This window comes from Triturus cristatus, chromosome 4_1 (genome assembly GCF_964204655.1).
Source record: "Triturus cristatus chromosome 4_1, aTriCri1.1, whole genome shotgun sequence".
NCBI classification, from domain to species: Eukaryota; Metazoa; Chordata; class Amphibia; order Caudata; family Salamandridae; genus Triturus; species Triturus cristatus.
The window spans coordinates 918736624-918762749 of record NC_140585.1 but is presented as its reverse complement, the minus strand read 5'-3'; the positions used below and the strand labels follow the sequence as shown (position 1 = coordinate 918762749).

Genomic DNA, 26126 nt, shown 5'->3' with positions numbered 1-26126 from the left:
GACAAAAAAACGCATCTCTATCTTTTGCAGGAAATGCGCTGAAAATATGGAACTCCCTTCCAGTACAAATCAGGACTAACCCCTCCTACATAAAATTCAAAAGGCAACTCAAGGACTTCCTCCTCAACCGATCTCCCCCAAACGTATAGCTACAAGCCAGTCGCCAAAGACATACCATAGTAGCACACAGACACTTTGGCCTCAATGACCTCTACCTCACTCTCCGCAGTGACTACCTCCCGCCCCCCACTCACGGGCCAAACCCATCCGTGAGTCATGAGGTTTCCTACGACTACCTCATACAATCCCTGTACAGTCTACTGCGATATCTTACTTACGAGGGATATGTTTCCTTTATATATACTAAATTGCTGAATGTATCGTATGAATGATTCTTGCTGTAAAGCGCTCCGATACCTTCGTGTCTGGTTAGCGTTATATAAAACTCATAATAAATGAATAAATAAATACTAGTGTTAGGTCGTTTTTCAGGGGGCATCTCTAAGATGCCCTCAGTGTGCATTTTTCATTAAATTCCACACTGGCATCAGTGTGGGTTTAATGTGCTGAGAAGTTTGATACCAAACTTCCCAGTTTTCAGTAAAGCCATTATGGTGCTGTGAAGTTCGTAATGACAAACTCCCAGTACCATATACGCTTAACGGCATTACTGCACTTACAATGTCTAAGAATTGGCTTAGACACTGTAGGGGTACAGGGCTCATGCACCTGTACCCTCGTCACTGGTATTGTGCACCCGGCTAGAGGGGTGGCTGACCTATGCCAGGGCAGTGGGTTGTAGGCATGGTACGCAGGGATGTGTGTCATTTTGACTTCACTTTTTTCTGCATCAAAACACACAGCCTGCAAAGGCAATGTGTGGATGTAAAGGTACAGGGCCTCTAAAGGTGGCACAATAGGTGCTGCAGCCCTTAGGGGCCTTCCCTGGCCACATTGCCCTGGGTACCTGGGGTACCATTTACAAGGGACTGACCTGTGGCCAAAGAGTGCCAATTGGGTTTTGTTTTCAATGCAGTTTAGGGAAAGAACATAGGCCCTGGGTACCTGGTTGGCATGAACCTAGGGCACACTCAGTCAAAGCACATCAGCAGTTTAGCAAAAAGTGGGGGCAACCATGCAAAAAGAGGGCACTTTCTTACACAGGTAGCCCACAATCCTCAATGACCAATATGTTTGTTATCAGTAGTTGTCTCCTGGAATTCATCATCTGCGAGGTCTCCCTGTGGTAAAGGCGAAGTAATGTGTACAGTGAGTTATTAATCAACTTCCCGTATGTAGGGAGACTAGTTTATGGGTCATGATTCAGGAAGGTCGACCCCCAAGGAAATCGCCACTTGGAGAGCATGGCATATCTGGAGGTACCAGAAGGTCTCTAAACCAACCCGAGGCACATGACACTACATGGGCCCAGAGCACTTGAGGTCCAGATCTGGCTAACATTACACAAAAAGCTGGGCTAAAAGGATTACCCAGGCCACACCGCTGTGGGACTTCGAGAGGTTGGGCATTCTACGGATGTGATCCAGCTTCAACAAATGGGATCTCATAGGTCTCTCCAAAGTGGGGGACCTTTGGGCCCAGGGTGGGCTGGTCCCTTTCTCTGATCTGCAGAGAGACTACGAGCTGGTGACCTTGGAGACCTTCCGGTATGCCATGCAATGATAGAGTCTGCTGGCACCGTTCCTCGTACATAGAAGGCCTTTTCCTCTGCCCTTGGTGTTACTGCCCTGCAAGTTGCAGGCTTCTTAAAGGCTTCTCTTCCCTGATCCAGGATACTTGGCAGCATAGGAAGGAATTGATTTCTAATTTGGGAAGGTAGCAAAGTCTCTAGGAGGAAACATGATTGAGCTTTTCCTCTTCTAGCAGTACACAATATTTGTCAGCTTCTTGGTTTATCAATAGTCCATACATTGCAATGTAATCCGGAAGCGATGACCTTGACAGATGTGTCAATCCACTTCTCAGGGGACTCAGTGTTGACATCCTGCCACTGAGTTTCCATAAACTCAGATCCCTCTCTTCCCTGAAACATACCCATGGACTCAGGATCATCTGCCACAGAGAAGAATTCTTGTTCTTTCTCCTCTTCATGTGGCCCTGGTGTTATAAGAGGAGGGGGTCAGTTCTTAAGTGGCCTTGTCAGTTTGTTGCTTTTCCATTGAGATTTTCAGGAATACGCAAAACTCTTGAAGGGATGCGTAAAACACTTTTTTGTAATATCGCAGCTATTTCAGTCTTGAGGCGCTGCTTTTTTCGCTCGATTTTTGAGGCTCGTTCTTCAGCATCTAGCGTAGGCATCGATTTCAAGTATTCTTTTGCCGGTGTATCGCTGAAACTTTTTTTCTGCACCTTCCAACTTTGTTCGACTTTCAACATCGACCCTTCCCAACTTAGATCATCTTTCAACATAGTGGTCTTTTCAGGTGTGCGCCTACCTGCAGGATGAAAGTTGTGGTACCCAAGGGGTTAATTCGACCTCTGCTTTCCTTCAGTCGGTGAGATTTTTGACGCTTTGTGATTTAAAGTCTAATGTTCGAGACTCTCCCCAGTAAGTTTTTTCAGTGTTACTTGAGCTTTCTTCTCCTTGTGTTTACGCTGATCATTTTCAACATCGAAGATCCTCATCGGGGCGCCCCAGCCTTCCCCTTCACCGACATGATCTTCCTCCTCGCCGGAGAACTCCAGGTCTCTCAGTGATGGAGTCTATTTTTGCCCATGCATGGTGTAGTGTTCTTGCCTCCATTATTCTCTTGCCTTTAAAGTTTTCAGTTTGAAGTCTGCATAGGCCTCAGGGTCGTCACTCTTGATGTTTGTCTTTTTGTGCGAGTTTATGGCGGAACTTAAGGCAGAATTGGAATCGTGCCTTCTCCATATCACGTGGAACAGTGATCCCCCCCCAACCTCCCCCAGTCCAAGCATTCTCAGTTCTCCCTCAACTTCTGTAAATAGTTATTCAGTACTTCTTTTCAGTGGTCTTCCCAGGAATTTGCTCAACGTATTTTCATCCAGCTTCTTCTTTTCACAGTCATTCGAGCCCTCAGATATGCTTCCAAACCAAACAGCAGAAAAAAAGAATTTAAAGAAGGAGACCATGCGAAGAAGCTACCTGGGAGGCTGTATTACATCAGGACAGGTTTGATTAGACACCAAATGGTGGGACAGTAAACGCTCCAAAAAAACAAACAAGACAGAGAAGAAATACTACTAAAAGGACCACTATTCTGGTGGAGAATTCCTGACCCAACCACTAGATGACAGAATAATGCACAGCAAGTGAATCCAGAAATGATTCAAGCTGCAAAACATCAGTTTACTACCCTTCATCATGATGTCATGGTCAACATAGCCAGTGCAACCACTCTGACAACCAGGTCTGGAATCTACAATATTGGTGAGGTTCTCTCATAAGCCAGTAGCCCCTACATGCTGCCAAACACCATACCCTCCTCTTAGAGTGCAAAGTGGCTAGCGCTTGAGAGGAAATGCCCCATTTCCCTGGTGGAGCTAACATGCATAGCACCATCTCCTCTTGCCATTTCATGACTGACACCATAAAATATGCTGAATGGCTTTACCAAATACTCTTACATACCGCACTCTGTCCTCAATCTCGATCAGGCATCACACGCCCCCTAGTTTTCTTGCCAGTCACATGGCACGCACCCCTCTAGTACAACAGCTAATTTCTGAGTGACGTAGGAGCCCAGCACACGATAATTGAATTCACATGTAGTGATGTGCAAATGAAGCAGTACACACGATCCACCAAAAGTACAGACTAGGGCGTGCCGCAGTAAACGAGAAATCATAAGCACTCAACAATGATTTTTGTCATGACGCTGTCAAATATATATCTGCCTGAAGCTCCATGGGTCATTTCAGAGTTCGGTTTACTGTAAAGTAGATTTCCTGCTTCTTCCCACGGTCTCCAAATAACTGCCCTTAGACGTCAGACTAAACACAGGGAGACACCACCTCAGTTTATAAAATCCCTTAACTCACTATTTGTCAGACCCTCCTCATTGGGCTCCTTCTGCCAAACAGTCTAAGCTGACAAAACAGGACAGTGGATTTGCGGGTGGACAACCCAAAACTACTCCACAGTCACACCGCCATCTTCCTTCTCAGTACAGGCATCCTCTGTCAGAAATAGCTCCCAACTGCCACCAGATTTTGCAGCACTTTTGAAACCGGTCATTAACAACTAGTCACCAAATTGAGGTAGTTGCAGGACAAGGTCTTCAGATAAGATTCTGGAGCCACTCCGGTAGGAGTTAAGTTCTTTATTTCATATTAGGCCCATAGGCTACAGCAACAGCACGTATATGTCCTGCCCGGGCTTTATCCTCCCTCCATTTGTCCTCAACTCAAAAGCTTCTACTCCACACCACACACCAACTATTAAATCATTTACTCAGTATTCCAAACACCAGCTCAGACCTACAGGAAAGGGGTCACACAGGAAAATAAACACATGCACTCTTCTTAGCCCTGCTCTTCAAGCTGTACACCTTTCCCATAAACATTTAGCAAAAACATGCATGCATCATGTACCCTCTAAATGTACTTTGTACCCTCCAGTAGAGACCATACTTGAAGACGTTTGTTGTAATCTCTCCTTGCGTTTTGCATCCTCACCACACCGTTTATCCATGCAACTTTCATCTTGCAGTGCACACGTCCTGTAGCCTCAATCAGAATATGCATATTATACCATCCTACTTTGCTGTGTGAACCCTCCCCACACCACGATTCTCATAATTCCGGTACTAGCCTACTGCGTAAAACATCTTAACAGAGTGTATTTACGTCTTTTTGTACCCACTCAGTGGAATACAAAATGTCTTCATCCTCTACCCAGGTATGCATATTTCCGGTACCACTGAACTATCCTCACTGCACACACCCACTCAAAGTCCTGTACAATAATTGCCCTCTGAGAGGGCAATTAATTTCTCCTGCACCCACTAAAAGCAAAGTACACTCTTTCTGCTCTTTGCCTATGGTTACCTGCTGCACTCAATAGGCTAGTCATGCTTCCTGAATCTTTGCCTGGGCAGTGCTCTGCCACAGGGCATAGTTTGCTTTCTTATACCACATTACCACTGAAAGATTATCTTAACATGCTTTGAAGAAACCGGCAGCCGAACAAATTTCTACCAGTGCTCATAGCTTTATTGGACTATTCAGAACAAGTGTACTATTTCTAGGAATCCAGATAATTGAGCCTTGGCACCAAAGGGCATCAACTATATGAACGTGGGAGTGTGTGCAGTAACACTGACTTGTAAAATCACTTGTCACCGCTTATAATGGGGAAAATTACCACAGACTGAACAGCAATCCCTCAGCATTAGAGTATGTGGCTAGTGTGCCATAGAAAACATAGGACAATATCAGCTATTAAAAAGTAGCCTAGAAGACAAATAGAACGTTGTACTGCTAACTGGCAGGGAGCTACCTAGGAATTAAGGTTGTTTTAACTACCTGATAAGGTGTCAGACCAGTGGTACCTAGTTGAATCCTGTTACCATGCATCAGGAAAGCAGATCTGAGCAATATGGATCGGCCGCTCCTGATTTTCTGGCTTATTATCTACCCGCAGCTCCAGTGATTGGCCTATTGGCTGGCAAGGAATCACTTATTTGACACAGGCTCAGTATCATGAGGGTTCTCTTCACAGACTATTCCTCCCTGGCTCCAGGCACCTGAAAAGGGCTCTCCACAACCCTGAGTTGTTACAAATGTATTATCTCCCACGTGAAAGTATTGTACCCTTAGGCTCCAGTCAACCTCCCTCAGTGCATGCCCACTCAGTGGGGCATCCTCGCGATTCGAGACTTGGAAATATGGGGCAGGCGGGTCTGAAGATGATAGGAAAAGCTTTTTCAGACTGACAGACATACCTTTTTCACAGGTTGATGGCCCACTACTCTGTGCATGTAGTACCTTCCTTCTATTAGGCACTGTGAGAGTGGTGCTCCAGAAACACTGGGATATCCAACATACTGAGCCAGAAACAAACGAGCTTTTTACAAACATTATAAACTATTTATCGTGGCAAGAGGCCTATCACATGACTTTATAAAGTCATTTGCCAATATACTAAAGTAGGCCTCCTTCCCATGAGGGAAAATGGGAACAAGACACAGGCTGCCCTCTTCCAGATAAGAACTTTAAGAGAATAATAGAGTACCCTCATAAGATTTCCCGAAACATCCTATATCCAGCATACTTTACTCCACATAGGTTGCACCTTATTTACTTTGCAGCAAATATGTGTCCTTGATGCCGTGCTTCTGTTGGCCTAACGGCTAGGGCGCTCGACCTCGGACCTGGGGAACTGGGTTCGAGTCTCGGTAATGACGCTGAACATCCGGTGATTCTGGGCAAATCACTTAATCTCACCGTGCCTAACAAAGAATGAATGGGTGTCCTAATGTAACGTAACTGGAGCCATGTAAAGCGCTCTGATACCGGATTGGATTTGGGTCAAGTTCGCGCTATATAAAACTCTGAAAAAGAAAAAAAAGAAAAGAAATCTGATACACATGCTCTAGGCCTTCCCTTCCTGGAGCGCCTTCTGGGTAGATGTACTGATGGATATCATCCTTATCATTGACCGTACAGATATTGATGGTCACCAGGCTGGACTCCTCTGGCTTTTTCCCTGACCCCAAACTAAGAGGGTTACAACGAGATTTGCTGACCTTGCACTGGCGATAGAAAAATATGCAATAACCATGAGATGGAAAACATCCTCACTACCCTTGCTGACCACCTAGAGTGAGCCCTTCAGCAGTGGGAACTCGCTGAAGGCTCTGCCCTCCGCAGTGAGGAAAGGCGGGATCAATAGAGTAACTGGGATAACCTACTGCAGGCACTTTCATAGCAAAAGTAAGACGACACTAGGCCCCCTTGATCACCTCTCCCACAAAAGACTAGCCCGTGCTTCCACTTGCGGAGACCATAAGGCCCCCCGGACACTCCTGGTCTGGTCCAGAGTGACATTTTTCACTCCACATTACCTCTAAGCTTGGTTAAACAGATCAACAAACTCCTAGCCCCATCACACTGTTCAAGATACTCACAATACTGACTCAATATATGTAGTCTGCAGACCTTGCCAAGTCATCTTACTGTACACCACCCGTCCACATACCTTAAGGTGCCTTCTACAATGAGCTTCGGGATTTCTCATTAGTTGTCTTTTCTTTTCTTCACCTGGTTAGCAACAGTCCAATGCAACTGTGAACAGTTGCCTGGTGTTTAGTGCACAATGATCCATCTCCTCTGCTTACTCCCCAGTTTTTACCTTGAAGCTGAATTACATACTGTCTATGTAACACAAGGCGGTTCCCTACAATTCTGTGTCAAGAGATGTCTGCTAAAATCAATGTCTGCTGTACTATTGTTAATCCGACATGAGCCACTAATACCTATTTGCATATTGTGAGGCGTGTGGTTGATTGTATAAAAAAAAAAAAAAAGATTATTTAAAAAAAAATAATAAGAAAAAGCAGATGTGGGCAGTAGGCGCTGTGCCTGTCCACTCCATGGATATAGCCTCTATTGGTAACATTTACTTGCTTTGCTATAATCCAGACATTATATTGTCCTTAGCAAGCCAAGTACCCACTGTATACGAAGCGAAGTACCATTTTAAAAGCTGAAACTACATACCATCCTCTCTTCCCTTGACCTGTTTAAAATTACATGTACTGGGTACTAGAGAAGGAGCTAAACTTTTCAAAACACTACTGTTAAATACTCACCCATAAGTTAAAAACTGCCTTAGAGTGGCAGATTTTATCTAAAGATAAACACTTTAGATTTAATCTGTCGTATGTAAACATGGCTTACCAAATCTTCTATACATACAGATCTATTCCAAGAAGATTTATCATCTTTCATTGTGATCAAGTCAACCATATAGTTGGTGGTGAGGCCATCATTGCCCAAAATCTCCTAGACATTCAACTCCTAGAAACGTTACAATATGACTTTTCATATTGCGTTATTATACCAAGTACTGGATTCTCATTTTGTTGCACTAAAAGTTGCTTGATATTGTCATTTTTAGGGGACAAATCTGTGGTTTCAGTAACCCACGAGTGTCACAGAGAACATCCTCAAAAACTTGACAATAATGGGGCTACCTCTGCAGAATTTTGAGCTCACCTATTGTGATATAATTTATTAGACCCCATCTTTCTATGATCAGCTTCGTTCAGGTGGCATCTCCCTCAACTATTAGCTGGTCTGGTAATTTTTGCATCCCAAACCAATCCAGTAAAATCCCTATCTCAGAACAAAAGAGAAGTCAACACATTTTCAAATATACTTGCCGTTGCACTGCAACCATTTGATAACTGTTTTCACCAATGAGTTCTCGGTCTGTCTTTGCCAGCTCAATGACACCTTTAGATATCTTACAGGAAGGGAAAAGTCTTCACCTACCAGCTCTCACTAACAAGCGGATCACGAGGAAATTGACCACAGTTAAGCTGGTCTCCCAAGGACTCTAGAGAACCTGAGGAATTTACTAATGGAATTAAAGAGGCCAAAAAGAACAAATTACCTGCTTTGGTAAAGACTTATCTGCTAGAGACTATCTAGCCACAGATTTCTTACCGTACAAAAATCGCCGGGCATTCAACTGGATCCAGAAACTTTGAGCAGTGCCTCTGTGCGCCAGTAGGTGGCATTGTTCGGCTCCGCATCTGCCACGCCAGAAGTGACTATATAGGCACCACTCTCCACCATACTGACATCAGGTCATTTTTGCGACCTTTCCACACCAGAAGAACAGAGTCAAGAAGGTTGCTGATGTCACGACAGACCTGATTCTCCATGCAACAGTGTTTGGTAAACGTGCGCAGAGACACCCACGTTGCAGCCTCGCAGGTGTCCAGGACAGGGACTCTGGGGACCGACCTTCCTTGTGACCTGGAGCATCGCAGAGTCAAATGACGTCCGGCGACTAGAAGCTTCAAAGAGCGCTCACACAGCGCCTTGGGGTTCATGGCACTGCAGCCCTCACATGTTTTGGATTCAAGCACCACAGGCAACAAAATGGGTATCTGTGACAGGTTCGACAGGGCTTTAACGCTTTCTGGGGGGGGGGGGGGGGGGGGGGGGATAACGTCCCTACACACTGGGAGACAGGTCTTGAAAAAGAGTCTCTTGACAAACCGTCGAAAAAGGTCAGTCAAACAATGACCGGAGATGGCGCTCTCCGGATGTGCACTGACTGGCCAGAAAAGACCTGATGTCAGCATGCTAGGGCGCTACATATATAGGCACTGCGCAAAGCACTTAACGCAGAAGCGAATGCAGAGCCAAACGACGCACCTACCGGCATACAGAGATACTGCCCGAAAAGATTCTGGATCCAGTCTCACTCCTGGGAATTATTAGAAGGTAAGGAATCTGCAGCTAGAAGTCCATGTCAGATAACTTATGGTGCTCTGTTTTCCCATGGTAAAAAGGTCTAAAAAATAACTTTTAAATAGTTTCAGAATTGTTTAATCCACAAATACTTAAGTTGCTGCTTCCGTCCTCGCAAAACATATGAAAATAGCTTATTTTTTCTGTAAAATGGTATGTGCCATAAAAATGATTACTGAGGATATGACATTTCATGCTCTTTAAGTATTCTCCCCTTTACCAACTTTGTATTCTCCATCTAACAACTCATCGTCTGCCAGTTAAGATGAGTTTGTCCCACCTACAGCATCGAACTGATAGAAACTTAGCCCTCTACTAGACCTTCCAGTCCTCCCTTGACCTCTGCCTGGATCATTCCATTAAAGTGGCAGCATTGATCAGAGCAAATCTCTTGTCAAGGCTTTTTATACTGCTCCTATAACTCAGACTTCATTCATACACCCTGGAAGACAATCACCTAAACACCATGGCTAAAAAAGCCAATCTGGACTCAAATGACCTGGCCCCTGTAGAATTTGATTCTTAATTTCCTCTTTTTATCAAAAACAATGGCTTGCCCAGATTTCAGTGCTCTGTTGAGGTTAACAGGCTGATTCTTTTTAACCAGATTTGAGACCAGTGGGATGGAGGCTGTGGGTAAACAATTGTTTTGTCTGCTTTCTGCAACATTCACTGGATAATGGTAGCATCAGGTGATTTGCACCCTGCCATGCAGTTTTCTCATCATTAATTTCACTGCAAAAGTTGCAGTGATATTATCAACGATGTCATCATAGAACATGTTTCAACTGATGTAATATGTGAGGTAATTAGCAAAGCATGGCGAAGGAGCAAGTTATAGTTACCTTAGGGCACGAGTTATAGTTACTCGAGATGACTATAACTGATGAAAGTTCTATGGTTTTGTGTTTAAAATCTGAATCCAACTAAAACGTCTCTGTAACCTTTATTTTTTTTCAGTCAATTTCTACCGTTTTTTTTAATGCCTTTTCCAACTATATGGGTGTGTGAATAGTTGTGCGTGTCGTTTTCTAGGTCTCTGAATAGGTGTGTGACTGACTGTATGGATGTGCAAGAGGTTGTGCAAGTGTGTGTGAGTATGTGCTGGGTGTATAAGTGGGTGTGTCACTAGCTGTTTGAGTGGGTGTGTGAGGGCCTTTGTGGGTGGATGTATGAGTGGTTCTCTTGGTCTGTAAGTGGGCAAATGAGTGGCTGAATGAGTGCATCAATGGATGTGTGAGTAGTTTGTGTCCCTGGGTGTGGGAGTGGCTGTATGGGTGTGTCAGTGCTTGTGTGGGTGTGTGTGTGTATGAGTATGTGGTGGGTGTGTACGTCGGTCTATAAGTGTCTGAGTGGGTGTGAGTGGGTGTGTCACTAGCTGTATTGAGTGGGAGTGTCTGAGTGGGAGTGTGTGCAAGACTGAGTGGATGTACAAGTGGTTCTCTGGGTCTGTAAGTGGGTGTGTGAGTGGCTGTATGAGTGTGTAAATGGGTGTGTGAGTTATCTGTGTGTGTGTGTGTCTGTATGGGGTGTGTGAGAGAGAGTGTGTCTGTGTGGGTCTGAGTAGGTGTGTGAGTGGTTCTCTGGGTCTCTGAGTGAATGCATCAGTGATTGTATGTATAGGGGTGTGTGTGTGTGTGTGTGTGTGTGACTGTATGACTGGGCGTGTGAGTAGTTGTGTGGATCTCCGAGTAGGTTTCTTTTTTTTTTTTTTTTAAATCGGGGTCTGGATCTGCACTGGAGTCACACTGGGGCATGCTGAGCACCATGGAGGATCCTTGCACACCAAAAAATAAAACCTTTTTGGACAATTTGTTGCCCACGAGGGGTCCCTCACAGATCCATGAATCAGTCCAACGGGGTCAGGATAACTCTACCTTGACCCCTCATATCCTATGTATCCTTTATTCCACCCCCCCACCCCAAAACAGGGAACTGTGTCCCGATTCACAAAATAGCAGGTGCAAATTGTCTCTCAGCTAACCAATAGCAGAATCATGGCCTGGCGCGTGGATTCGTCTCTAGATATATATAAATCATCTTTTTGCTTTAATAAGTCCAAAACCATTGAACAGATTTATACCACATTACAAAAACACACTCTTGCTGGACCAAGCTCTAGCTTTCTGCCAAATTTGGGGTAATTCCGTTCAGTGGTTCGGGCTACAGTCATGCCTAAAATCCCTATGAGAATTTTCATAGGGAAAATGTATTTTGGGACCCCCGCCCCCTTTTCTCGACCCCCGCTTGACTAATCACCGTGAAACATTTCAGACAGCAGCTGAAGTGACTAGCATCCTAGTTCTGAAAATTTAGTGATGATTCATCAAAGGGTGCCAAAGTTATTAGCAAAGCAAAAAATGCTTTTCCTATGGAAACTAGTCCTAACTATATCTACCTATTGGTGACCGCAAGCAGGTAATATATATATTTTATGTTAGTTAATTATTCTTATAGTAATGGTTTAATATTTTTTCTACATTCATGGGGTTATTCATATATGTAATGTTTTTGAAGTGAAGTACTTTCCCCACTCTTGCTTAGACTGCAGTAGGAATAATACAAATAACCTCTCCGCAGTTCAACACTTTCCATACTGTTAGGTTGTTTGGAGTGGGAATGGTAAGTTGAACCTTTCTAAAGTCCAACGCTTTCCTTATTTTTGTACAGACTGGAGTACTAAATGATATCCTCCCGAAGTCCAATACTTTCCCTACTGTTACATAAACTAGAGTGAGAATAGTATATTTAATATTCTTAGACTCCAATGGTTTTCATAATATTGGTTAAATACATTTCATTGCATTGATTTTTTATACTTTATACTATTCGTTTTTATTTATTTCAATATTTGTAGTATTTTTAGTAAATGGGTTTATGGGGTTTCACATTTTTAATATGTCATTAATTGCTTAAATTATTATATTTTTTGCTATTGAATTATCTTTTTAATTGTGTGTTTTATATCTACATACAGACAAAGATTTTCCTAGTAATAAATGTCAAATAATAAAAAAGAATGCAAAAGAAATATTTTAACAATGATGTTACACTACATACATATTTACGTAACCAGAACTATGTTTATATCTTTATATTAGCATATAATTATATATAGCATTCAATATTAGAGGATTTTACTTGATTTACATATCAGATTTATATATTAAAATAGTTTACATTTACCACTCTAAACTTGATTTAAAAAAAAAAAAAAATCTATATTTTTGGACGATAGTGTCAGCAATATTTTCCCCCCGATATTTTGGTACTTACCATTATAAGCACAGGAGCATGATTTTATAGTAAACTATAAATTTGACATAATATTTTTGTCAATTATATTGTGTACCACAATAATGCGTCAGTGATCCAGTATTACTAATCACATCTCACGACAGCTTTTTTCAATGAAATTCTGAGGTTTTTTTAAACAAAAGTTCTCACTGTAATAACTACACACACTAAAAAAATTAACATTAACCTGCAAAGTTAAGGTAATCATGATGTTGTGACTCCTAGTGTACTTACCAGTTTTTAAATTACTACAACCAATATAAAATGTCTCTGTATCATGCAGATAAGAGGAAGCAGATACCTGCTCAGTTTTCCTGGCGATAAGGTTGCCAATGGTCTTGCTGAAGAAGCTGGCCAACAGGGGGTTCAGGGGAGGTTCATGATCCAAAAAATCATAGAGGATATTCAACAAGTTCTCATCGCCTCCCAACCTGTCATTTATCTGTGGGACATCAGAGGTCAGGAGCTCGCAAGCAGTATTGGAATACCTGTAAGGAGAAAACAGTAAGTTTGTTAGGTTGTGATCCGTGACATTCTTTGGAAAGAAAACACGGAAGGACTCCATCTCTGCAGAATGTACACCAGGCATCAAAACTGAAGCCATATTACTCAGCTGACCTAAGTTTGTCACAAACAGATATATTTCAATGATGCATAACAGAGAAACTGGAGCCAACTGCACCCTTCTGTAACTTCCATTTCTATATGTACATTATACTAAATGATTCTCTAACTGCTAACTGCTTCCTCCAACATGCATGAATTGCTCAGTGTATTCAATTTAAAGTGGTTGCAGTTAACCAAGGTTAGCACGTACCGTGCCCTATGCATACATTATTCCTTTTGTTACCAGTATTTTAGCTAGTGCTACAAGTCTGTGGCAAAGGACCAGTCAGAGCGGTCTACTAGGGACATTTAGGGACTAAATTCAATTATATTTCGGAACATCGACCACTGACTGTGCTACTAAATACACCATAGAGTATTATTTATAAAAATATTGAGAGGAAGAGTATCCTTAACTCTACATCTAAGTACCATGAAGATACATTAATTGCCACGGTGCCTACATGTACAGTCTAGTAGTATAACTTTGATACCTCTCTCCTCTCTGCACCATTCCACTCAAATTTACACTTCCTGTGATGTGACCCTTAGCCAGACCAGATAGCGGAAAGTATCCATCTATAATGGCCTTTATCAACAAAGTGTCATAGAAAAATACACACTTTACATGAAGTGCACATTTCTGATTAGCTACAAGTTTTAAGCAAAAACATACGAATCCAGAATTTGTCACACTTTACAACTGTTAAAAGGAGATATATATCTATATCTTATATATATATTTATATATTCCACTACCACTTCGCTGATACCCCCAGACTCTTGATGAGGCAAGCTCATAGCGGGGTAGCGACTCCCTCAATACACCAAATCACTTCTTACATTCAGTTCGACAAACAAAAGAGAAATGGGCAGCGGGTCTATTTCAATCCAGCGTGTTTCATTCAGCACACACGCAAGCAAAAATCTGCCCTTTTTGCTGCTTGTGTGCTGAATAAAACATGCTGGATTGAAAGTGAGCCACAGACCATTTCTCTTTTTGTGTGTCGAACTGAACCCAAGAAGTGATTTGACGTTGCTATCTCTCCATCTATCAATAGATATCTCTCTTTATGTATCTCTATTTCTCTATCTTTATGTTTCTCTATCTCTATATATATATCTCTGGCTCCATCTCTATGTGGCTCCATCTCTATGTGGCTCTTTGTATATTTATTTCTCTCTCCTTCTCTCCATCTATATCCTTCCAGCCCCTGCTCATGGATAGGCACAGCGCACTCTCTTACACTAGGTCCGTGAACTTACTATACAAAGGTCATAACTTCTCAGTCTGCAGAGTTTAACCACAGCTGTACTTCTTATCCACAAGATGACGTCATCATTATTCCTAGTCACATTGTGTAAATTTCAAAAGCCATAGTTCGTTTTTGCACAATGGGTTGTAACCTGGTGGTATAATCACACATAAATATGTTGTATAGACCACTGATGGCACTAAGATCTACTAATGGAATACTGCACTTTATTATAAATGCCAAGAACATGAAGCGTTTGTTGACCAGTTTAAAGAACATTTGCTGCATTTTTACAGCTGGCTTTAGTTAGCTTTCAAACAGTTTACCTTTTTTTCTTAAAGCATGTTTAGGATTGAGTGCGTTGGGCACCTTACTTGACAGAATCTTGACATTTGCAAAGTTTACGTTGCCCTCGTCCATGCCCTGTTATGTCATCCTAACATCTGCATTGCGTCAGAATTTCAACACAAATAGTGTCATTGTGTAGACAAATAGGGTGAATATCAGATAGCTCCTGCTTATCCCACTTTTGAGTGGAAATCTTGTCACTCGCTTTTGCCTATCCTGCTTGTTTTGGGGATTTGGGGGGGGGGGATGATGTATAGTTTGATATTCTCCACTACAAAAATATTTACTCAAAACTAAAAATCTGTAACGTTTTCTAATGGCAGTCTCAGACAAACCTTTTATCAGAGTCAAATGCCAGCTGCATCTGGCCTTTGACAATTAATTCCCTCTGAATGTTGTTAAATGCATTTCTACAATGTAAAATACAGGACAGTTTAGGATCAGTTAGCTGAATAATAACATGGTTCTGCATCACTGAAATGTTCAGATGCCATTAATGTTAGGATTATTCCCGGCTTTGCATGGAGACCCTGAAACATGAATGTAGCAGATTTAGAGGTCTGTATGGTCTGATTTCAGGAGCCATTATACCAAGTTCAAGGGCTTTAATAATGTCTGATTAGGAAAGGCCTGATAAGTAACCTGCGACATTGGCCACAACAAAGCCTTGCCAAGCCCCAGACAATCGAACATCAGACAGTTTTTCCAACAGGGGCTTAACTTGTTTCTCTTTACACCAGGTGACAAATTTAACCCAACAGCCTGAATATGTAGATCGGGAGGGGAGACAAGCAGCCAGAAAGCCATACACCACCTTTGATGGAAAATCGGAAACCTCTAGATTCTGCTCAAGTTCCAAGAATGGAGGTGTAGTTTCTGCCAGGTTGGGTAACACTTGCAGATCCTACCAAACATTCAGCTGTGATGGAGGGTGTATGCTCAGAGTCATGATTTCAGAATACCAAACTCTCCGAGCCCACTCTGGGACTATCATGACTTGTGCTCAGTCAAACCAGACCTTCAGGAACAGAGGGATCAACAGCAGAGTTGGGGTTGCATACAGGAGAGTGGAGTCCGATCTAAGGTACAACATGTCTCCTAGAGACCCTTGAGTAGGAAACACTCGAGAGCACAGACCGAGCATATTTTAGACAGAAGCGAAAAGGTCTACCGAGGGAATACCCCACTGAGGGAAAATAACTTGACTGACCTACAGTTGCAGACACTGCTTTGGTTGGTTATATGCTTGCTGCGTTAGGCTACCCTGATGCGAAGGCACCCTACTATGTGGTTGACTATCAGGGGAATCCTGTTAAGTACCAGCTATCTCCAAAGACACGGAGCCTCAAGATAGCCTTTTGCAGTACAACTTGGCAGCCTTACTGTCAGACATCACATTTTCCTGTAATGAAGGGCTAAAAGGCCTTTAAGGCCAACCAGACTGCACACAGACACCGTGAAAGTTTATATGCTGGTGCTACTGTGTCTAAGACCAGAGCCCTCTAATCTCCATCTCATTTAAGTGAACTCCCCAGCTTACATTTAACATGTCTGTCACCACTGGAGTGGGTCAGGAGAATGGACCTGAGCCACATCTCTGAATATGTGGGCATGATCTTAAAGGTTACGTCCACAGGGCAGCGGTACTAGGCTCACTGACGACTTCAATTCCATCGGAGTGCCCAGACATGCCATCAGGTATTCAGCACCAAGCATATGCATAATGTTAAGAGCCCTAGACGGCTTCGAAACATCAAGACTGTGAAACGCTTTCACTTGAAACAGCGGGATCTTAGCCAGATAGTCCTGGACTTGTTGTGAGGAGGAAAAGTGCACCATGTCCATATTGGCTCCTATCAAGAAAATACCTTGCAATGGCTGAAGATGGGATTTTAGCTCCATGATGGAAATACCCCAGGGTAGATAATAGGGACATGGTCTTTCGCATGTGGTCCAAAACCAGTTTCGGCAGGCATGTCTTAAACAAGCCAGACATCGCATACGGAAACAAGTGCATCCTTGACATGCAAAGATGTGCTGCAACCACTAACAGAGTCCTTGTGAAACAAGGGACCAGTGTAAAGCAGAAGGGTAGGATGGTGAATTACCCCATCACAAAGTGGAGATACTTTGTGGGACTGCAGGATCGGTACATGAAAATATGCATCCTGAATTTCCAAAGATACCATCCAGTACTCTGGGTTCAGGTCCAACAGAATTTGGGCAAGTCATCATATTGAGCTTCTCATTCTGAGAAACATCTTCTGCACTCAGAGGGCCTCATGTCTCCTAATGTTGGGGGATCAAGAATTACAGAAAGTAGCTTCAGTTCTTCTCTCTGCCTCCGATATCACCTCAACCACACCCTTAGCTAGTATCATCAGCACTTCTCTTAAGAAAATATCAAAATGGTCCACCAACATCTGACCAAAAACTGGAGGAATCGGAAACCATAACCAAAATGAACAATCGGCTCATATGTTTGACTGTAAGCTCACCTTCATAACACAACAGATAAATGCAGGCTCCAAATCCACCTTCCACCATCTTCCCCTGCTGCATAAGGTCCATAAGGTCCTTCCCTTCCACCACTTAACTCAAAACATTTGTCATTATCCTTGCTGTTGTGATATCCCGCCAAGACGGAGTAAGAAAGTGGCTCTGTATATACTGTTCCCAAATAGGTACAGTGTTCACAGAGTCCACAGTCCCCAGAGGTTTGGCAGAGGCTAAAGTTAGATATAACCTTACTCTCTAAAGTGGTAGCTTGGTCGAGCAGTAAGGCAGTATCAGAGGACAGTGTAAAGCATTTGTTGTACACACTCAGCCAGCAAATGGTCTCACACACTCAAGCACTGAACTCTAGGCCAATGGTTTTGTATTAAAATATATAGTGGTTTTATTTGAGAACCAACAATAGGTATTAAAATATACTTTCTCAGAATGAGATGCTTTAGATAAATACTTTCAATAGGCAATAGACTTTTGAATGTAATTGTTACAGTTGCTGCAATAGGCAACACAATTTCAGACACAATATAACATTGAGCTCAATGGGAATTTCTAGTTAAATGCAATAGATTACTTTTTGGATTACTTTTCTTACCACAGGACTGGATCCTGGATTCAGTCCTGGGACATCTCCTGTAAACAGTTAAGTAAAAACGTTTTGGTTACAGTTGTGATTTTTTTTTTTTTTTTCATTTCAAAGTATTTTATTACATCTTACAGACAGGTAAATTCGATTTACCGTTACAGGGTACCAGCCAAGCTTGGTTGGTGTTGCCATGGTTACATGTAGATGGTATACATGTTTGGCTGCACCCTTTAGCAATGTCTTGCTAGGAGATTAAGGGCAGCTGGAAGAGAAAGAAAGAGAACAGAAAAGAAAGGGAGGCGAAAGTTTACAAGAAGAGTACTTTAGCAATGGGCCTAGTCTGAGTTTGCAGCGTTTTGCATTGTGGACCGCCGTTTTCCTCAAGTGATCTCACGGGGGTTCATAGGGGTCCAGATACTCGTCCAGCAATTTCCACATCCCCCTAGTAGCTTGTCTCCTGGGTGAGTTTTGCAATGCGGTGCTATCTGCACCCCTGAGGTACGTCACCCAATTGAGCCAGCCTTTGCATGACGTCTTAGCTGTATGTTTCCAGTTGGACAGGACCATTTTCACTGCCGAGGTCAGTAGGAGGTCTAGCAGATCCCGGTCATGCTGTGAAGCTAGTCCTGTGGTCATAAATGCGGTGGTAAGGGTAGAGAATTCTGGTTTTAGTGTGCACTCCAGCGCCTTTTTTATGAAAACGAAGATTTTTTTCCCCAGAACGTTTTAATTTTGGGGCAGTAGAAAATCAGATGTGCTAGGTCCCCCTTTTCGTTGCCGCAGTTCCAGCAAAGGTCATTTTCCCTGAGGCTAGCCGAGCCGAGGTCCAGTAGGTCTTGTGGAGTAGCCAAAATTTTGTTTGGGATAGTACTGGGGAGATTGTTACGCGAGACCCAGAGAATAGCCAGGTCTTGTTCACTTAGTGGGGTGTTGAGTTGTTTTGCCCAGTAGTTCGATGGGATATTGTTAATTTTGGTGGCGCTTGAGCGTAGAAGTTTGTAAAGGAGCGATACCTGATGGCCTATTCTGTTGAGTTTCGCCATATGTTGCATAATTGATGGTTTGTGTTGTGCTAGCTTTGCTTTGGTTAGTGCTGTTCTGATTTTTAGGAAATTGTAGAACTCTGTCTTGTAGCCTATGTCTCTCTTTAGCGTGGCAAAAGTGATGGGATTGCCTTGCTCCTCCAGTTGGGCTGGGTAGGAGATGCCTTTCACCTTCCAAGCGTCTAATCAGGCATTTCCCCTTGTATTTAATCTTGCTGTTGGCCCATAGAGACTCCCATTTGGAGTTACTTGCACTGTTCTCCATTTTCTTGTCTATTTTGAGTAGGGCAATTTTGGTGTTTTTGAATATTGGGCTGGAGGCGTGTGTGTGTTTATTAGCCGTTAGTATTATCAGTGGGTTTAGGTTGTTTAGAATGGCTCGCTCGATTAATAGCCATACCGGCGTGTACCCTTAAGGGGGTGACATCCAGTAGGCTCCCTGCTTTGCTAAGAAAGCAGTTTGAAAGGTTCTGTAGTCTGCTAGGTTTAGTCCTCCCAGTTTTTGTCTAGCCTTAGTTTTTTAATACTTATACGCGCTTTTTTGCCTCGCCATAGGAATTTATTAATAAGGTTATCTATTTTGCTGTGGTAGTCGTCAGTGAGGAAAAGTGGCAGCATGCACAACAGGTAATTAATCATTGGGGTGATCATCGTCTTGATCGTTTCTATTCTGCCCCACCAGGTTATAAATTTGGGAGACCAGGACTCCAAGAGAGTCTTTGTTCTCCCTAACAATAGCTTCTCATTTTGGTCAAGTGTTGACCTAAGGTCTTTGCCGAAGTGGATCCCTAGGTACTTGATGAAACCTGTTTGCCAGGTCAGGCCCGACCCCCCTAGGGTGTCCCTAGTAGTGTGGATGTTGAGGGGTTTACATTCTGATTTGTCCCTGTTGAGTTTATATCCTGAATGATTTGAGTATACTTCTATCGTTTCTATCAGGGCCTCAATGGAGGTCCTAGGATGCTCTGTCACAATGAGGATGTCCTCCGCATAGGCGGCTAGTTTAATTTCCACGTTGTTTATACTGATCCCTTTCACTTCCTCGTTAGCCCTGTTATCTCTGAGCAGGGGTTCCAAGGCCAGCAGTAATAGCGAGGGGGACAAGGGACAGCCCTGTCTTGTTCCGTGTTGTAGTGTGAAGGGGTCGGAAAGTGATCCATTAATGACAATGCGTGCTCTGGGGTCCCTGTTATTTTTCTTCTGCTGGTTTAAGCATTATTGACACCATTGAAGATTTTATCAAGGTATAATCATTAGAAAAAAACGAATTTTTAATCATAAAGATGTAAGAGGAGCAATAAGAGTTTGGACCTTAAAATACTTTGTGGTAGTGATCATACATTATTACATATATTTTTTTCAGGGAGGAGACTGTGTCCCCCCCCCCCTTATTGAGCAACAATAGTGAGGTCCTATTTGTGAAGAAAGTCTATATTGTGAAAGGAGAGACACATCGTCCTCCAGTCTATCTAAGATCAGGTGGGTAATTCCCTTCAGAATAATAAAATTTGAATGGCTAACGTGTGGATGAGAGTGAGTCAGTCTGATATGAATAAATATGGGCAGCATCATCTGTGAGACCGAGAGTATAATATTAGAAATATTAATTTTAATGTTTAACTATAAGGAAATCGTTATTTTCTTGCAAATAAATGATATTACGTTATGTAATGGCAAAGCAATATGAATTGTATGTAATGACTTGAATTGCAGTTTTGTGCAAAAATATCTCATATGTATCTTTTTATATTGTTTTTAGATATAATGACTTGGGAGATTTGTTCTAAGTGTTTGTTAGCCTGAAGAAGGTGGTGAACTAAACGATACCACCGAAACGCGTCGCTTCTCTATATAGTTTTTTTGAAAGGATTCAAACAACATCTGGCTGGAATAAAGGAGTTTCTGGTTTAAGAAGGCACCCAAAACAACATTGGACTTGAGCAGAAGAAATAAAATGTTTACTGCATATCCAATTAGGAACATTATCACTTTGGTTCATGTATTTCAAGTGCCTTTGATATGCAACATATTGTTTGTTGACTTCCTGAAGATTATAAGGTTACATGGATGACACGTTTTTAAAAGATTTTATGATACAAATAAAAAATACATGATATATTTTATATATTGTATTTTCGGTCTCTATTTGGTGCTGGTATAAAGTTTAATGATTGAATGTGAGTGATTTGGTGTATGCTTTACAAGGATCCCAAAGGGATCTTTTTGTTTGACACAAGTATCCCTGTACAGAGCCAGTACCTTCCACATGTCAGTTTCCCCAAGATTGAATGCGTGCATGCATTGTTCCAGGAAGGCCCAAGAAACTATCGAAAGCCTTCTCGGCATGTAAGGTGATAGCACCGCTGGTTCCGCTAGTTTGGTGGTGTGTTCCAGTATGTGGCATAGGAGTCTGGTGTGGTCGTTTGACATACGGGTCTTTAGGAAGCCTACTTGTGAGTTGCTTATTAGTCTGGGTAGGACGGGGTTTAGCCTTGCAGCCAGGATTTATGTGTATATTTTGCAGTCCACATTAATTAAGGATATGGGCCTGTAGTTCTTGGGTAACAGTGCGTCCTTGCCTTCCTTTTGGATTACGATTATGTTGGCCTCAGACATGGATTGTGATACTAGTCCATTCTCCGCATAGTGGTTGAACACCCTTTTCATGGTTGGTTTCAGGTGAGCAAGAAAGGATTTGTAAAAAGTGGCTGTGTACTCGTCTGGGCCTGGTGCTTTGTTGTCCTTCAAAGACTTGACCACCATTTCAATCTCGGCCGTACTGATTTCCTGCCCTAGATTCTGTGCTTCTTTCGTTAGTTTGGGGAGGCCGAGTCTGTCAAGGTATTTTGTACACGCCCTCAGGTTTAAGGTCTGTTCATTTTTTTAGTGTTCCTGATAAAACTCTTTGAAGGTTCATAGGATTTCTTTGTGTCTTGTGTGGGTATTGTTGTGTGAGTCGGTGTTCGATGAGATGGAAAATTGGCTTTGTTTGTGCTTTAGGTAGGAAGCTAGGAGTCTCCCCACTCTATTAGCCTCGCAAAGGTTGATCGCCTTGTATTAGTTGACCCACAGTCCGGCTCTCTATCTCAGTATTTTGTTGTACTCATCTATTCCTTAGTGAGGTTTGTTAGGGTGCTAGTGACATGTATGTCGCTGGCGTGGGCAGTTTCTAGTCTTTTGATGTCCTGCTCGAGTTGGGCCAGTTGTTGGTTTGCGTTTTTGTTGATTTTAGACTTGATTTCGATTATTGTGCCCCTGACTGTCGCCTTGAGTGCAACCCATAAGATAGTGGGGTCAGTCTCTTGTGCGTCGTTGTGCCTAAGGTATTCTTTTATGGCCTCCTCTATCTTAGCTTTGATAACTAGGTCAGTCAAGATGCCGCTGTTAAACCGCCATCTTCAGGGGATGTGTTCGTTGTGGCACCCGCTCAACTTTAGGCTGATGCACGAGTGGTCTGAGACTAGCCTGGGCGCTATGTCAGTATGCTCTTTTAGGTGTGTGTGTGGCCCTGTGATTAGTATGTAGTCTATCCTGCTGTACGAGTTGTGCGGGTTGGAGTAGAAGGTGTAATCCCTAGTGTCCGGGTGTTGAAGCTGCCATGGGTCTTTCTTTGAGGCTGAATCTGGCACAGATGTTCTTTAGTGTGGAGTGCGCGCTTGAGCGTTGGGAGTGGCAGTGTAATTGTCAAGTATGTGGTCCAGAGCAATGTTAAAGTCCCCCGCCACCACAGTCAGGCCGTTCTGTGGAATGCCATCTAGCCTGTATGATACCCCCTCCCAGAACGCGGGGTCGTCTGTGTTAGGGCCGTATATGTTGGCAATATGAATGATCTCCTCCCCCTTTCTCAGGGGTGTTATCAGGACTCTTCCTGCCTCGTCGTGCAGATGCGATTCTATTGTTAGATTGGAGTTCCTAGTTATCAGTGTAATTACCCCACGCTTTTTCCCTTCTGCCAGTGAGCACGCCGCCTGGGATATCCAGTTGGCTTTCACTAGTTTGATATCATCCAGGGCTAGTTTGGTTTCTTGTAACAAGACCACATCCCCCTTACTTTTAGCCAGGTAGTCGATTATCTTTATTCTCTTGACTGGGTGGTTGAGGCCCTTGACTTTGAGGGAAACTATCTTTAGGTCAGACTCCAGGTTAAGCATTTTTGTGGGTGTCATTGGCTATGATATGGAAGTGCTGGTAACCCTATTCTGCATCCCCAACTCTCGTTTGTTGCGTTCCTCCCCCTCCCGCTAGGCCTTATTTCCTGGTATAGTGCAGGTGCATGTCCCAGAGTTAGGTCTACCGCTTCTCATTCTTGTTCTGGTCAGAGTGTAACTTCTTGTACAGAAATATTTAGGTAAGAAAGTGAAGATAGCATGAAAGACAATAGAAAGGTAGAAGGTAGACAGACAATACAGGTGAGCCTCCTCCCCCTCACCCCACCCTCCCCCCCTACATAAAAACTTCGTATGCTGTACGTGCGATGACAGGATCGCCGTTCCGTCTCATCGGGAGTTGTTAGTTGCTGTACTATGGTTTGTCCTTCCCACGAGTACACCTCTACAGTCTTTAAGTAGTATATATATAGTCTCTTTATAGTCAGTTTGCATACAAAAATAGAAGTCTGTGTCCCTTTCCCGCCCTCCTACATCTCCCCGACAGGTTAAGCAAAAAAGATATGTTGTTCGTCTTTTGTTACTGCTGCTTGGTTCTTCGATTGCCTGTTGTTCTGGGCACCTTGACAACTTGGTTTTGTGGAGAGATCTTCCTCGGGGTAACCATTGGATGGGACCGTTGCAGCTGCGCAAGGCTAAGTCCAAGCATGCCTACGTCCTTCCTTCTCTCTGGTCATAAATAGTCGTGGACTTCGGTTGTGGGACTCCTTCAGCTGGCTGGCGTTGAAAGGCTTCTTCCGGTCCTTAAAAAGTGAAAACACCCTTGTGACTGGAACCTGGGTTCCGGAGTTGTGGAGTGACTTGCTGTAGGTTATGCATTCTGTGGCAAGTAATGCCTTAAGGTAGTGAGGCATGTTAGTCCAATCTTACTTGGATTCTGAGGTAGCTAAGGTTGCTCTTACAGTTTGTTACTAGGTTTTTCTTTACGGTCGCTATGTAATTTCAGTTTTACCTAGTTTATGAGGTAGGTAAGGCTGTTCTTACAGTACGTTACCAATGTTACTCTGCGAGGGTCTACAACTCGCTCACTCCACCCTCAGCTCCGGTGAAGCTCTTCTCTTGCTGGTGCCTGCTTGGGAGGTCTCCATTTCTTGTTGTGTTGGATCTTCCAGGTATCTGCTTAGTTCTCTCGGGTCCTCGAATATGTGTGTTTGCCCATTGTCACTTATCCGGAATCTTGTCGGGCCGGTGAATGAGAACAGGATGTTTTTCTTCATCTTGTCGCGTAGGGCCAGGAAGCCCTTCCTGATGTCCACTGTGGGCTTGGAGTAGTCCTGCGTGAGGATTATCCTCTGCCCATTCCACGCGATATGCTGTTTTTTCCGTGCAAAACTGAAAATGGCTTCTGTGTGCTGCGACCTTAGCGGCTTGCATATTATTGGGCGAGCCCCTGACTTTGTTGCCGACCTGAATGTAGGGACTCTATAGGCTCTGTCCAGCTCAAAGGGTTGGTCAAATTTGAGGTTTGTGATTTTTGGTATCATTTCCTCGATGAAGGACAGGCAGAACCCTGCTTTATCTTCTTTGCCCTCCGGCACGCCTAGGATTCTTATGTTCCCCCTTCTGTTTCGATCTTCCAACTCTGCCGTTTTGTTTCTGGAGTGCTGCTGTAGCCTTGGTTAAGGCCTTCAGATCTTTGTTTACTTGCTGGTCTGCATCCTCAATGTCACTTATTCTCTGCTCAGCTGTTGTAAGTCTGTTGTTCGCAGCGTGCATATCAGCCCTTACTGCTGCCAGCTCTAGCTGAATTGCGTCGGTAGTCTGTTTTGTGGACTTGGGCAGGTCGTGAACATCTGCTAGCGTTTTTAGGATCATCTCCAATGTGCTGTTCATATCAGGTTTCTGCTTGATCGGTGAGTCTGTTAGCGTGGGTTCGCCCTTGTTCTTTTTTTAACTGTTGTTGGATTCTTGCTTCATTCCCTGCCATGCTGGTTATCCCTCTTTTCACCTGGTGCAGTTCAAATCTTCTCCCTCTTCTTGGTGCCGTGGCCAGTACTTTATGATCTTGCATTGTTTCCCGTTGTATCTGTTGGGTCTGTTTGGACTCCACAGTTAGTTCTGCTGGGTGCTTTCCCTTGCGGGAGCAGGAGTTTTCCCTCTGTGTGCCTGATATGCTGGTTGCTGGTTGTTTTGATATGCAGCTTGACTTCTTGCGGATCCCCCGGTTCCCTGCACCCCCTTCTGTACCTCGCTTCTACTCCGCTGTCCACTGTATTGACGCGCTCTCCTCCTCCGACTTGTATCGTTTGGTTAGAGATTGGATGTGTTTCTGTGGAGCGCCTCTTTACAGTGTTCATGCTGGTACCTTTACTTATTGTGGGTCTGCGGTGTACTGCCCCGAAGAAGGTGGTCGGAAACTTTCCCCTGATCTCTGCGGCCTGTTCCCTTCCCGCTTTATGTACTGTTGTGCTCCGTTCTGCAGGCACACTGTATGCACTCTTGCAATATGTGGCCCCTCTCCGTTTCTTCGGCGCTGTGCATGGCTCACTCAGCTCCCTGTACACCACCCCGCTCTGACACTGATTATGCCTCGCACTCACAGCGCTGCTCACCCACAGCTGTGTGGCAACTCTCTTGCGCTCCCTTACGTGACTGTGAGGTACGGCCCTTTTGCTCGTGTGAAGGGCCCTCTCCTAGTTGTGGTGCTTCGATGGCAGGTTGGGGGGGGGGGGGGGGGGGGAGGGGGCCCCGGTCCTTCAGTGGCTCGCCCAGCTTGCTGCTCCCTGCCCGCTCTATGTTCTCTTCTGCTCTCGCCGTTTATTTTGGGGCTAGACCATGATCTTGCCTCCTCGCCGCGCTACTCTCCCTTGGCACGGCTCACCTGGCACTCTGCTCCCGCCCC

At 43.7% G+C, this 26126-nt stretch overlaps 1 protein-coding gene across 5 annotated transcripts in view; it reads right to left on the bottom strand.

The window, feature by feature from the left end:
* Window positions 1-26126, bottom strand: part of PPP6R2 (protein phosphatase 6 regulatory subunit 2) — a 913508-nt gene that overhangs the window by 692607 nt on the left and 194775 nt on the right. For all 5 annotated transcript variants that reach the window (XM_085653731.1, XM_085653733.1, XM_085653735.1 and 2 more), the window contains exon 4: window positions 13070-13256. In XM_085653731.1, coding sequence (XP_085509857.1) covers window positions 13070-13256 — 187 coding nt within the window. The remainder of the gene's footprint in view (window positions 1-13069; window positions 13257-26126) is intronic.